Source organism: Camelus bactrianus, chromosome 11 (genome assembly GCF_048773025.1).
Source record: "Camelus bactrianus isolate YW-2024 breed Bactrian camel chromosome 11, ASM4877302v1, whole genome shotgun sequence".
NCBI classification, from domain to species: domain Eukaryota; kingdom Metazoa; phylum Chordata; class Mammalia; order Artiodactyla; family Camelidae; genus Camelus; species Camelus bactrianus.
In genome coordinates this window covers 45,988,132-46,002,713 of record NC_133549.1, presented here as the reverse complement: position 1 = coordinate 46,002,713, position 14,582 = coordinate 45,988,132, and the positions used below count along the sequence as shown (strand labels likewise).

The 14,582-nt window shown below is 36.3% G+C and overlaps 2 protein-coding genes across 2 annotated transcripts in view; one reads left to right on the top strand and one right to left on the bottom strand.

The window, feature by feature from the left end:
* Positions 1-4,600, top strand: part of PLCE1 (phospholipase C epsilon 1) — a 212,029-nt gene extending 207,429 nt beyond the window's left edge. The window contains 2 exon segments of the mRNA XM_045507381.2: positions 1,016-1,228; positions 3,980-4,600. Coding sequence (XP_045363337.2) covers positions 1,016-1,204 — 189 coding nt within the window. The 3' untranslated portion in view covers positions 1,205-1,228; positions 3,980-4,600.
* NOC3L (NOC3 like DNA replication regulator) overlaps positions 353-14,582 on the bottom strand; it is a 36,193-nt gene continuing 21,963 nt past the window's right edge. Inside the window, exons 18-21 of the mRNA XM_010971195.3 lie at positions 13,644-13,772; positions 12,688-12,785; positions 9,651-9,735; positions 353-9,300 (exon numbers count right to left, since the gene is read on the bottom strand). Of these exons, the coding sequence (XP_010969497.2) occupies positions 9,172-9,300; positions 9,651-9,735; positions 12,688-12,785; positions 13,644-13,772 (441 nt within the window). The 3' untranslated portion in view covers positions 353-9,171. The remainder of the gene's footprint in view (positions 9,301-9,650; positions 9,736-12,687; positions 12,786-13,643; positions 13,773-14,582) is intronic.

Here is a 14,582-nt window from a genome sequence, read left to right as displayed (position 1 = left end):
CTTACCATATGATCCAGCAGTCCCACTCCTGGCCATGTATCCAGAGGGAACTTTAATTCAAATGTTCATAGCAGCACTATTTACAATAGCCAAGATATGGAAACAACCTAAATGTTCATCAACAGATGACTAGATAAAAAGGCTGTGGTATATTTATGGAATACTACTCAGCCATAAAAAAGAATAAAATAATGACATTTGCAGGAATGTGGATGGATCTCCAGATTGTCATTCTATGTGAAGTAAACCAGAAAGAGGAAGAAAACTACCATATGATATCACTTATATGTGGAATCTAAAAAAAAAAAAAGACAAATGAACTTATTTACAAAACAGATATAATAGACTCACAGACATAGAAAAAAAATTTTATAATTACCAGAGGGGTAGGAGGTGGGAAGGGATAAATTGGGAACTCGAGATTTGCAAATACTAACTACTATATACAAAATAGATAAACAAGTTTATACTGTATAGCACAGAGAACTATAGTCAATATCTTATAGTAACCTATAATGAAAAAATTGTGAAAACAAACATATGTATATATATGTATGACTGAAACATGCTGTACACCAGAAGTTGACACATTGTAAGTTGACTATACTTCAATAAAAACATTTTTTAGTAAAAATTAAAAAAAGAAACTTAACAAAAGAATCTGAAAAGAAAATATGTGTACATTTAACTGAATCCCTTTGCTGGATGTACATCTGAAACACACATTATAAATCAACTACACTTCAATAAAAAATAAAATAATAAGAATAATAAATTTAAAAAAATTTTTTAGAAAGGAAAGAAGTCGGAGGCATATTGTTTGGCTCTGTTTTCACTGTGTGAAAAGAAACACATTCCCTCTGTGCTTAAGCAGTCTGGAGATGCGAGTCCCTCGGCCTTTCTTTCCAAAGTTCTCACTAGAGAGAAAAGAGAGGGCTCTTTTCTGGATACAGTGTCATGTGATTGAGGAGCCTGGTTTAACTTAATATCAATGGCAAGTTCTTTTTTTCCACAGGCATCCCGAGAAGACAAAAGAAAAGGCATCTCTTTTGCAAGTGAACTCAAGAAGCTCACCAAGTCAACAAAACAGCCCCGAGGACTCACATCACCTTCTCAGGTCTTGGCCTCAGAAAATGTCCAAAACAAGGAGGAGAAACCTGTGAGCAGCTTGTCCTCTGGTGACACGATGGACTATCGACAGTGAGCGAGGGTAGCACGTTTCACCCAGGTATATTGAGTCACTGCACAGCTCGGAAATGGGGGTCAGCTTATGCCACTTTATAAGGCATAGTTTGCAGTACCTTTCATCTTTTCCAAGAGGAGGATGTCCCCTGAGGCAGGCAGGAATGGTACCCTCCAGGAAAAGGGCTCTGAAGATACACATAACTTCAGCACTTCAATTTTAGATGTCCTTATTTTGTAGATGACTAAAGGCCCCAAGAGGGTAACAGACTTGCCCAAGCTACAGCTGCTTTAGTTCATGAGACACAGAACTGTCTTAGTTCCTGGTAACTCATGTTAACATTCTTGAAGGACTGCTCTGGGTCATTCAGCTTCTACTCCTTTGGATTTTCAATTTGATGTTCTAATTTAGGTTTGATTTAGCCTCAGCAACTTCAACTTCTGCCTCAATTAAAAAGTAAAAATCTGGCATCCAGGATGTGATGATTAAAAAGAAAGCAAAATGACATAACAGCCTGCAGTAAATCATGCCTTTGGTCGCCAACTCACTACTTGGTATTCACATACTGAATGAGTTTCATTCTGTCTTAAACATTTTATATGGAACCTGAATTTAAAAAAAAAAAAAAAAAAAGCATCTGAAGAGAACAAACCATAGATTTTTCACTCACTGAGTTTCTTAATGAACCCAAGGGAGGATTAAAGCCCACTTTTCACCTGTTTCATCACAGTTTCAAAAATTAAAATTCACAAGAGACCAAAAGCATGGTAAAGTCATTGTTATACCGTGGAGTTTCATCATCTTGACTTTATCACAAGCAGATATTTCTTATATAAAATTATGGAAGCTCATAATTAAAGAATTCATGGATGCCTCTTGACAGGCCTAAGTTTGCTTTATAACAGCCCCAAAGAAGGCCCTATATATTGAGCCCATGTTTCTACTTTTAAGGAGCAACTCCTAAAACAATTGGTGCCCCATCTGTACTTACAAAGAAAGCTCTTTCAACACAGACAAGGCCAAATACAGGACACCACCTCCTTCAGAACATCTGCACATCCAACTATTCAGGTCAAGAAGAGTCAGGGTTGTTCAGGTTCTCTATGCAGACTTACCAGGAAGAAATCTCAGCACTGTGGCAGCAAACCACATTACATAGCATCAGATAATCGTGAATATGCACAGAATAGTGAAGGCCTGGGCTGTTCAGACTCTCAGAAGGCTCAGCACCCATTTCCTGTTGCAGTACATCTGGTGTATAAACCCATTTATAAAGTTCCAGACTCACTTCCATTTCCGCCCCAGTGTCACTGGGACAGTCAACGCCTTCTCCAAAAGCCAAGTGAGCTTTAGGGCTAAGCACCACGTCAAGCCTCTCCAACTTTTGGAAAAATGACTCACCACAGTAATGGGTCTGTGAGCATGCCCTAAGGACAATGATCAAAATTTAAAATACTGTTTTCCATAACAAGAACTTAGCATCAGATAAATCATAGGTGTGATAATGTTATACACACCTCTGTATTATAACCTCCGTAATAACAGAGTGAAACCATGCTCTGCACATAAGGAGCCTTTAGAGTGCTAGAAGATTAAGCACATAAGAATACAACTCCGCTAGCAATTTGACTTAAAAGTAATATGCTTGCTACGATGAGCATTACTAATTGCTTATATTTTAGGAGAGTAGGGAGAGTGATGATTTAGATGATTGTCTTTGGATTCAATTTTCCTACAGCAGCAGACATTCAGAGTTAGACTCACATCTTTCCTTAAACTTAGGAAAGCTTCTCTTTAAAATAGCCACTGAGGAATCAAAAAAAAAAAAAAAAAAAAAAAAGACACGATCTTATTTACCAACAGAGACAGACTCACAGACACAGGAAACAAACTTATGGTTTCCAGTGGGGAAAGACAGTGGGGAGGGATGAATTGGGAGTTAGGGATTTGCAGATACTAACTACTATATTTAAACAAGGTCTGACAGTATAGCACAGGGAACTATATTCAGTACCTTGTAATAGCTTATAATAATAAAGAATATGAAAAGGAATATACACACACACACACTTATCACTATGCTAACATCAGAAATTAATACATTGTTAATCAACTGTATTTCATAGCCACTGATAAAATAATAAAAATAGCCATTGCTGCATCTAAGGGACTATACATCCCATGTTATTAACTTCACAAAGGGTGTTTCCAAAAAAGAGCACTGTGAATATAAAAGGCCTTTCTGTATATGCTCATAAGAAAACAAGTTTAGTATTTTTACTACTTTCTGAGTGACGTTAGTAGTTCATATTATCTATTCTGAAATATTTGCCTCTAAAGTTTGAAGAGTTACCCCCTAATAATAATCTAAGAATTTCTAAAGAAGAAATTATTTACCTCTTATCTGAAGTAATATAAGTAACTAGTTGAGAGTTCCACTTTTTTTTAAAAAAGTTGAACAGTTTAATTGTGGTTAAAAAAAAAAAAAAACTTTTCTAAAGAACGTGGTGTTCTGGGGCTGAAATAGCCTTATGTTCCACCTCCCAGGAACATTGCGTTATAACACTGGATTTATAGGAACTAGTCTCTCCCCCAAACCTGGCCGCCAGGGCTGTGGGTTTCTGTTGGCTGAACAACACGAAACCCTTGCTACACTGTGACTGTTTCTGCTCCTTCACTTTTAAGTAGACTAACAAGCCTATGTGTACAACCTTACAGGTGAAGCTCTATTGGCAAGAAGTTAAAGTCAGGAACGAACATGGTGGAAACAAATTAATTTCCTTTTTTTTTCACTAGACTTAAAACTGGAAATTGACTTCTGAACTTTCTGACGCCTTCTTCACACTTGACGTGAGGTCCACCTTGAGGTCAAGCAGAATGGCACAGGGCTACCAACCAGTCTCCTGAGGAGTGACACAGGGAGGCCCAGCCTGGTTACCCACGCCAACAGTTGGAAAAACCATCGCTAAGCTTGCAATAATTGACTTAGAACAAAGGTCAGCAAACGTAGTAAAGGGCTAGACAGTAAACATCCTAGGCTTTATGGCTACACAGTCTCTTGCAGCTACTCGGCTCAGCTGCTTCAGAGCGGAAGCGCCGCCCGTCACACACACGTGACTGAGCGGAGCGGTGCTCTAATAAAGCTATTTAGACACTGAAAGCGGAATTTCATATAGTTTTCACGTCATAGTCCTTTTTTTCCCACACAAAAACAGGTGGTAAGCTGGATTTGGCCCCAGGGCCCTAGTTTGCTGACCTGACTTAGAAGTTTTCTAACTGGGAAAAGAGGCACAGAGCTCTGAAAACAAGCAAGCTAGTTCAGTCATACATTTCATGGGTGGGAGTTGGAAGCTTTGGGGCATTGCAAATGTAAATATGTCATGTAAGATTCATTAAAAAGTAATTCAGTTTAGTTTCTATATTGTGTACCATAGTGTACTTTCCTGTAGGATTTTTTTTTTTTACATGTAGAATGATGCTGGGTTTTTTTTAAGTTTATTCCTTATATAGTCACAGACTGTTCCACTTTGGGTTTCCACAAAGTGAATTTAGAATAATGTGTAATTTAATACCTACTGAGTTGTGTCATCTTAAAAAGAAACGTAACCATATTTTTAAAGCAAAAGTAGATTGAGTTGGTGTTTATTTATTTTGCAAGGTTTGTACTGACACTGTACTTGCGTATTTATTATTCATAGCTTTCTTGATATTGCCTATGGATTAGAAGCATCAGTGGCTCTATCTCACTATTTGAAGACAAATCTCCTAAAAAGTAAATGTACGCTCTGAACAGCTGAAATAGGCCAGAATTTCTGTAAACAAGCTTCACTTTCATTATAGTGAAGAGCTATTGCTCCAAGTCAAACTTGCCATTTAATGTAAATTAATTTAAAAGCCTTGCTGTATAAAACTATCATGTAAGTGTAAAGGATTCTTCTTATTCTTGGTATGAGACAAATTACGACTTTTAAAATGAAATGTGTGTTCCTCTAAAGTAAAATCCGAGTTTTATCTATTGACATTAAAATTTAAGACATTTTTCTTCAAATTATAAAACACACCAAAAATCCTAACCTTTGCTTTGAGTTTTTCACCATAAAAATGAATAAAGCAATTGCCAAGGTCTTTGCATACTCTAAGAGAAATGTTAAAAACACATGACATAGCTTTCATGTTGTTGGAAGTTCTTACTGACTCAAAGCCTTAATGCTAGAAGAACTACCATTTGTTTGTCAACACAATTCAGGATATTCCAGTTTGATGTCATTTGTATAGTGCTCCAGGTTCCTTTTTAAATCAACAAACGCAACAACAAATGCACAATGCTGCCTCAGTTTTAAAAATATTCTAGAAACACTTAAGGGAAGCTTCTCAAAGCTAACAGGCATTTTTTCCTCTGGTTGGGCTTACCATATAATAAAAACTAAGTTACTGGTGTAACTGGCTAGAGTCAAGATGAGAACTGTGCAGAGTAACCAGATGAAAAGCAAGACTGGTCTCACTAGGTTTATCACTTGGCCTTGACTCTAAGATCTGCCCCGTCCCATCTCACCCCATGGCCCTTACCACAGTTGATTCTGCTACAGCACAAAATCTGAAACTTAAGGTACCTTAAGACTGAATAGGAGACGAGGTTTTAGCAGGTGAGTGAAGCCAGTCTACTGCCCAGGTTGTAACCTACCTGGCTGTTCATTCCACTGTGAGGGGAAAGCACATACTCTATTGTATTTGCGTCTTTAGGATTTTAGGAAGGACACACTGCTCAAAGTGTAAAGGGTTTACTCTACTATTACAAATAACCAGCACAATCTGGTGTTTGCCGAAAGTAGGAAATTTTGATTTAGAGCTTCTTTGAACTATACAGCTATGTTAGTACAGCAAATGAAAGAAATGATCCTGTTGTTTAGACTGTATCTAAAACAGCCACCCAGACCATACACACTACCACTTCATGTTTCAGACTACTAAACACCTAGGTAGCAAACTTTCATCAGTAAAGTTGATATGGGAAAAAAAAAAATCTAAATATGCAAGCTGCACTTATTACAAGATATTGAGGAAAAACATTTTAAGACGCTTCACTAAAAACAAAAAGGAATGTGAATTCTGTCACTGTTAGGTGGTGCCAACTTTTAAGATGATATCTGGCAAAGAAGGATTACAGTAAGAATCCAGTGTGATATGTGATGCTAGAAAAAACAGATTAAGTTCCTCTCAGTCACCTCAACTGGAATTGGTTGTTTTGCAAACTAATACAAGATTATATAAGGGTGTGAAGGAATCAAGGATCAGTCTGAAGATAAATCTGTAGGAAGTAACAATATTATTTGGGCAGAAAGTGCCTTCTTGAGGGAATGCCTCTTTTTATGTCATGCTTAGCAAGGAAGTTATTTATAAATTCTCGGGTTAGGGGAAATATGGAGTCCAGACTCAACCAGAAGTCCAGGACTAGATGGCTTCACAGGTGAATTCTTCCAAACATTTAGAGAAGAGTTATCACCTACTCTTCTGAAACTGTTCCAAAAAATTGCAGAGGAAGGAACACTTCCAAACTCACTCTATGAGGCCATCATCACCCTGACACTAAAACCAGATAAAGATATCACAAAAAAAGAAAATTACAGGCCAATATCACTAATGAATATAGATGCAAAAATCCTCAACAAAATATTAGCACATCAACTCCAATGATGCACTAAAAGGATCATAAACCATGATCAAGTGAGATTTATCTCAGAGATGCAAGGATTTTTCAGTATCTCCAAGTCAACCAATGTGATACACCACATTAACAAATAGAAGAATAAAAACCATCTGATAATCTCAATAGACAGAGAAAAAGCTTTTGATAAAATTCAACATCCATTTATGATGAAAACTCTCCAAAAAGTGGGCAAAGACAGAACATACCTCAACATAATGAAGTCCATATGACAAACCTACAGCTAACATGATACTTAATGGTGAAAAGCTAAAAGCATTTCCTCTAAGATCAGGAACAAGACAAGGATGCCCACGCTCGCCACTTTTATTCAACATAGTTTTGGAAGTCCTAGTCATAGCAATCAAAGAAGAAAAAGAAATAAAGGGAATCCAAATTGGAAAAGAAGAAGTAAAACTGTCACTGTTTGCAGATGATATGATACTATACATAGAAAACCCTAAAGAAGCAACCAGAAAACTACTAGTGCTTATCAATGAATTTGCTAAAGTTTCAGGATACAAAATTAATGTATAGAAATCAGTTGCATTTCTATACACTCACAACAAAATAGCAGAAAAAGAAATTAAGGAAACAATACCATTTACCAATGCACCAAAAAGAATAAAATAGCAAGGGATAAACCCAAAGAAGCAAAGGACATGTACTCCAAAAACTTGTATAAGACACCGATGAAAGAAACTGAAGAGGACATAAACTGATGGGAAGATATACCATGTTCTTGAATTGGAAGAATCAATATTGTTAAAACAGCCATACTACCCAAGGGAAATACAGATTCAATGCAATCCCAATCAAGTTACCAATGAGACTTTTCACAGAGCTGGAACAAAAAATGTTAAACTCTGTATGAAAACACACAAAAGACCCTGGATAGCCAAAACATTCTTGAAGAAGGAGAATGGAGATAGGGGAATCATGATCCCTGACTTCATAGTATACTACAAAGCTACAGTAATCAAAAACAGTATGGTACTGGAACAAAAACAGACAAATAGATCCAAGGAACAGGACAGAAAGTACAGGAAAAAACCCATGCACTTATGGTCAATCTACAACAAGGTAGGCAAGAATATACAATGGAGTCAAAAGACGGTCTCTTCAATAAGTGGTGCAGGGAAGACTGGACAGCCACCTGTAGAAGACTGAAATTGAACATTCTCTTAACACTATATACAAAAACAAATCATGAATAAATTGTTAGCTCAAACCAAAACACTAACCTTAGAAAACACTTTTTCAAACCACATATAATATGCTAAATGATCAACATGCACTATATAAAGCTGATATTCTCTACTTCGCTGGAATGATAAAAGAACTTCCTATTTTCATTTACTTCACAAGAAAAAACTTCAAGCTCTCAACCAAAAGAATAGGCTACTATAGCTCTGAAGAAATAACAAATCTATTCAGTTGGACTGCTGTGCGTTTTTTTAAGATTCTCAGGTCACAAGAATAAAAAGAAGAAAGCCGCTGTGTTACTCAACTATTTACAGAAGAGAATATTTACAACCTGGTCATTAGAACGCTTATTTCATAGGTCATTCCTAAAACATGGCAACAGCTATTACATAAAATACTGCTTTTTAATTATATTCATAATAGGCATTTCATCCATACAAAAAGAAAAAAAAAAAAAAAAAGCCCTACACTGGGTACCCTTTATCCTTAAAACAGAATGGTTAAGGTCTCAGACTTGGTTTTTCTACCAGGGAGCAATTCTTCCCCCATCACCCTCCAGAGAGTGTCAGAAAATGCGAAGAGCTTTGAAGAGACTAGAATCCCATTCAAACTTTCTTTGAAAGTAGCCATGATGAACACTCTCTTTTTCAAACAGGCCAAATTATGTTACTTCTAGTAAATCATCCAGTAAGAGCCAATGAACCTGGCTTCCAATTTCAAGCTATTTTTTTCTTTTCTCAAAAATCTTCATAAAAATATATGCATTCAAATTTAGAACATTTCTCACTTCCATCATGGTGCTGCAATAAAAATAGATTAATGTGGTTATAAAGAGTATTTAGTAATAAAAAGTAACTGAATGGTAAAAAGCAATCTCAGGGTCTTGATTTTCCTGTGCACATTTTCAGAATTGGTGCAGAACCCAGTGCCATGCAAACGGTAATTCTTCCTCCTCTGTTCATTTTCTTGGGAAGTTTCCCTTGTATAAAAGGAGAAGATCCCAAATTAACAATCTATCTTTATGTGCATCTGCATACGCACACAAATATACAAGAAAGTCCAATGATTCTTCATTCTTCTACTACCGTAGTGATGTTTCCAAATATTTGGTGAAATCCAGAGGCAACTGAGTAGAAACTTCATTGCAATGTCTTTTGACTAGTTGATTTAAATCTTCATGCAAAAATGAATCCCCCTGTAAAACTTTATCCTAAAAAAATATTAAAAGTATGAGTTAGAAGTTCTTATGCCATAAGCAAAAGCCAAGCTGTGAGCAAAGATAAAAATGGCAACAACTGACACCAAACCAATGCATGAAACTTAACAATGACAGGTGCTGGGTCAAGTCTTGGACATATGGGCCATGTCTCACTTTGAATAAAACTGTCTCATGACTGCCTCTACAGAAGTCCAACCCCAGAGATCCATCCTACCATCAGCTGCTAAATATGAAAAAATCTACCTAGAAAGTAAGTAAGCAAGTTGAAATAAGTTATTGAGAGACATATTAATTTAGTTTTTATTTTATCTTTTAAAAATATAATGAAAAGTATCACATACCTTCTTTTTGGAGTTTGAAGATTCAACAGGAGGATTGAATGTCATTGCTGCCATGCTATAAGCCTCAAAAAGTTCTGCAGCGGATCTATAATCACAAATATAAGAAACGTAAAGATATCATTGTATCTGTATAATTCAAAAATAATTAGATTGTACCCAAATGTTTATTATTCTAAACCCATATATTAAAGTATAACATAATCCTGCTTTTGTTTTTTTCTCCTTAAAATCTTCTTTGTCCCAGGTTTTTTATCTTCTAGTTTTATTGAGATATAATTGACATACAGCACTGCGTAAGTTTAAGGTGTACATGATTTGACTCACATCATGAAGTGATTATCAGTAAGGTTTAGTGAATAACTATGATCTTATATAGATAGAAAGCTAAATAGAAAAAAAATGTTTCCTTATAATGAGACTCTTAAGATTTACTCTCATAACAATGTTCATATATGACACACAGCAGTGTTAACTGTATTTATCATGTTGTACATTTCATCCCTAGTACTCATTTATGTTGCAATTGGAGGTTTGTAGCTTCTAACTGCCTTCATCCAATTCCCTCTCCTGTTAACCAGAAATCTGATCACTTTTTCTTTGAGTTTGTTTTCTTTTGAAGTATAATTTACCTACAACACTACGTTAGTTCCAGCTACACAACATAGTGTTTTCGATATTTCTATACTTTTCAAAATGATCACCACTGTAAGTCTAGTTACTATCCATCATCAAATATGTTACATAATTATTTAATGTATTCCCCACACTGTTCCTTTCATACTTGTGGCTCATTTATTTTGAACTGAAAGTTTGTACCTCCTAATCACCCTCATCTACTTCTCTCCTTCCCCCATACCCCCTCCCCTTTGGCAACCACTACATGTTCTCTGTATCTATGTCTGTTTCTGATTTCTTGTTTGTTCTTTGTTTTGGTTTTTAGAGTGAAATCATACAGTATTTGTGTTTCTCTTTCTCACTTAGCATAATACCCTCTAGGTCTATGCTGTTGCAAATGGCAAGATTTAAGTCTTTTTTATGGCTGAGTATAGTCCATTGTGTGCATGTATGTGTGTCTTCTTTATCCACTCATCTGTTGATGGGGACTTAGGCTGCTTCCATAGCTTGGCTATTGTAAATAATGTTGCAATGAACATAGGGATGCATATATCTTTTCTAATTAGTGTTCTTGTTTTCTTTCATCAACAAAATACACTTATATAAGATAAATTCTAAATCCCCATGCTATGACAACATTATCCCACTAAATCCACCTCAGAAAGGTCTGATAATACATTTAGAAATATAGGCCTAGATAAAAGGAAGCCTGAGCAAAAGACCTCAAGCTCAATGTGATCAAATCCCAACCCAACCAGTTATGTGAACGATATGCAACTAAGTGTGACTCAATCACGGAGCATAAGGCATGGAGTTATCCTTCACAGATTTAAAACAGCTCAACCCTTCAGTTGTTTGCCTGGACTGAAAGCAAGGAGAAGCCAATCAGGACAGAATAAATGTTTATACCCACAGCATGTAAATGAATCCTTAACGATTTGGGGTTGGTTCCCATTCTCCAAAGGGCACTGGCCAGGGCCTACAAAGGTTGCAATGAGGCTCACGTCCCAAGCTCCACTCCCCAGGGGAGGCCCTCCATAAGTCGTCTTTCTCAAGCCTTTGGGATAAACCCATTCCTCATATTCCGCCAGGAAATGAAACTCTGGCATAAATGAGGCAAATGTTCAAGATCTCTGATAAAATCATGCCAGAAAAGGATCATAAGAAAGTGACAAAGAATCGTTTTCTCCTTTTTTCCTTTTGAAAATCAAGGCTGGGGGACAGGTGGGAAGCATGAGGGATGAAAAAAGTAAATGTCCATTTTATTATTTAATAATGCCAAAGATTATCTCTATCTTACCCAGAAGGAAAAGAGTTTATGGTAAATTACATTTATGCCTCATTTAGAGAGGGCAGCAGCTGACTATTGCCATGTAAAAATATAGACCTGTTTTGCCAAATCTCTCAGTATTTCAAGAGAAGCAAGAAATGTGATTTTTAGGTGAATTCTTTCAATATTTAAAAGATAGCAACTAATTAGATTTTTGTTCAAACTCTGAAAAGGCCAGAAAATCTTGCCTACAGGTCTCTTGTGACCTCTGATTTAAAGAAACCAGTAAGTGAAATTCAGGTCTTCCGAGCACAAGACACCATTCTCCTTGTTTGGCCTATGCAATGAATCTTTCTCTGCTCCAAAGAATTTTCAAAATAAAAAATAAACCAGTGTGCTTGCAAAGGAGAAAAATTTACAGCAAAATATTAATTCTGAGTGGTGAGTATATTACAAGGGTGTCTTTTATACCATTTTCCCTTCTTTTCTGTATAATTGAAGTATTTCCTAATTGATTTTGTGGGGAGAAGAAGGTAGTTACCACTGCTTCAACTTCTCTGTACTTTCTGAAATTTTTCAAAATAAATACTTGTGGGAAAGAAGCTTCTTTTAGGAGGGCCCTTTCCACCATCTGGAAGAGAGTGCAAGGTAAGGGCTGGAAGTACCAGCCCAAGCTTCTCACAGGTCAGGAGGCATTGGACAGAGATAGCCATGAGGGCCAAAGAGAGAAACTTCATTTCTGGACCTAGCAGAACCATTCAGGAAGATTAAAAAAAAGGAGTTTCACTGTGGCTGGACTCATGGATCCTCACATAAAGCAAATATGGCATTATCTTATTAATTGTTCAACCTAAGTAATGGGTGTGGGGATTCACTTTCTTCTACTTATCTTCCTACTTATCTGTATGTGTGAAACTTTTTATGACCCCCCCCCCAAAATTGTTAAGTGATTACACAGAACAAACTAGCAAAATCACAGTCATCATGTCTTATCTTTAGACTAATTCAGGAGTATGAAGTGGACCAAATCCAGAATAACCAATAAGCACTTTACATTCTGTAATCTACTACTTTATAAAACAGACTTCTCATAGTAAAAATAGCTGTCAACTGAAATCTTAAGTTCTATAATAAGGCAATGCTAAATACCACCTCCGGCTCAACTCTGGTTTGAGTGCTTCTGAGCCTTCAGAAGGGGCTCCAGCGATGAGGTGCGCTGCAAATCTCTGCACAATGGGATGGTAATGTCGCTGAAGGGGAAACAGGACAACCATATTTTGCACAGGTCAGTATTTTACAAAACACTAACTAAACTTCAATAAACACTTATTTAAAAAAAAAACACATATGCATAAGTAATTCATAAGAACCACATACCTACAGAAAAAACACTATCTTTGCTCACAGGATTCCAACAGATTCCAGATTGCAAATCTGTTTGATGACCAAGTTACCAGTAATGCTGCTTAGTCTTCCTTTTTACAGTATAAAAAGAAAAATCAAAGCAATTTCTCTTTCAGAATGAAAAAAAAAAGTTCTTTTACACCAGGTTTCCTGAAACATATTTCCTACGAGCCTCACTCTAAAGCTGCTACCCGCACTGCAGGATCACAACATAGGGGAAACCCTCTTGAAACTGGCGGGCTTGTGGAAGTCTCCCTGGATAGGACCCAATAGAAATGTGCCTGATGACAAATCTGAATAGTGCTAGGGAAAGATTTTAAGAAATCTTACCCCACAAAACTGTCATCATTTTCTGCTTCATTAGAAAATGCATCTCAACATCTTAACAGTAAGAGCAAAGTGTAATGTAGACTATTAAAACAGGATTTCTACGGGGAGGGTGTAGCTCAAGTGGTAGAGCGTGTGCTTAGCATGCACAAGGTCCTGGGTTCAATCCCCAGTACCTCCATTAAAAAAAAAAAAAAGTTAAATAAATAAACCTAATTACCTCTCCCCTACAAAAAAAAACGAAAAAAAAAAAAATTTCTAGGAGAGGTGGTCGCAGATTAAAATACATTAAGTTCTATGGCAATTATAACTGCTTGGGGGAAAACTGAAAAAAAAAAAACTACTCACAAAAAATGACGGGGAGGGGGCACTCTTACCCGCAGTGCATGCAATTCCCAAAGAGCAGTGTTCTGAGCATTGCAGTACTCGGGCTCCTCCAGCTCAGGAAGGAAAACTCCGCTTCCCTGAGATTCATTGTCAAGCAACAGATCTGTTTTGGGGAAAGTCTGCAATAATATCAATAAAAGGAAGGATTAATTAAAGTAACACTGTTAATTTTATGAATGTTATTGGGTTCTGTACTTTTATTTGTATTTAAACATAACTTGATTTTATGGTTACATAAGAGCTATAAGCACAGGCACTTTATATCTAGTTTTAATTTTTGCAATCTAAGTTTACACCGTAAGAGGACAAAAATTGGAAGAGTATTTTCTTAGCTTGTTTTGAAAAGAATTCATTTTTTTCTTAGAAAAGAAAATAGATACTCTTTTCACTCAGCAATCCCACTTTTAGGAATTTTTCCTATAGAAATAATTACATTAGATACACATGTAAGAATATTCACTAAGCATCATTCATAATAGCAAAAAAAAAAAGGAAACACCCTATGTCCACCAAAAGAAAAATGTGAGGTGTAAAAGCCAAACTGCCTAAATTTAAATCCCACCTCTGCCACTTACTAGCAGTGTCACTTTAGGCAGGTTACCTAGCCTCTCTGGACCTCAGTTTTCCCCATCTATACATTGGGAACAATAGTAGTAGCTACTTCATTATTGTTACGAAAATTAAGTGACTTAATTTTTGTAAAGTGTTTATAATGGAAGTCGCATAATAAGAACTATGTAAGTGTTTATTAGACCAATAACTTTATATATAGTCATTAAGGAGACAAAATAGTTTTATTTGTACTGACACAAAAATGTGTTCATCACCATTAAGTGTTTAAAAAACTTGTAGAACAATAATATATATCGTAATCCCCTCAATCCCCTTTCCAGTTTAAAAAAAAAAAAAGTTTTGTTGTTTTCCTGTGT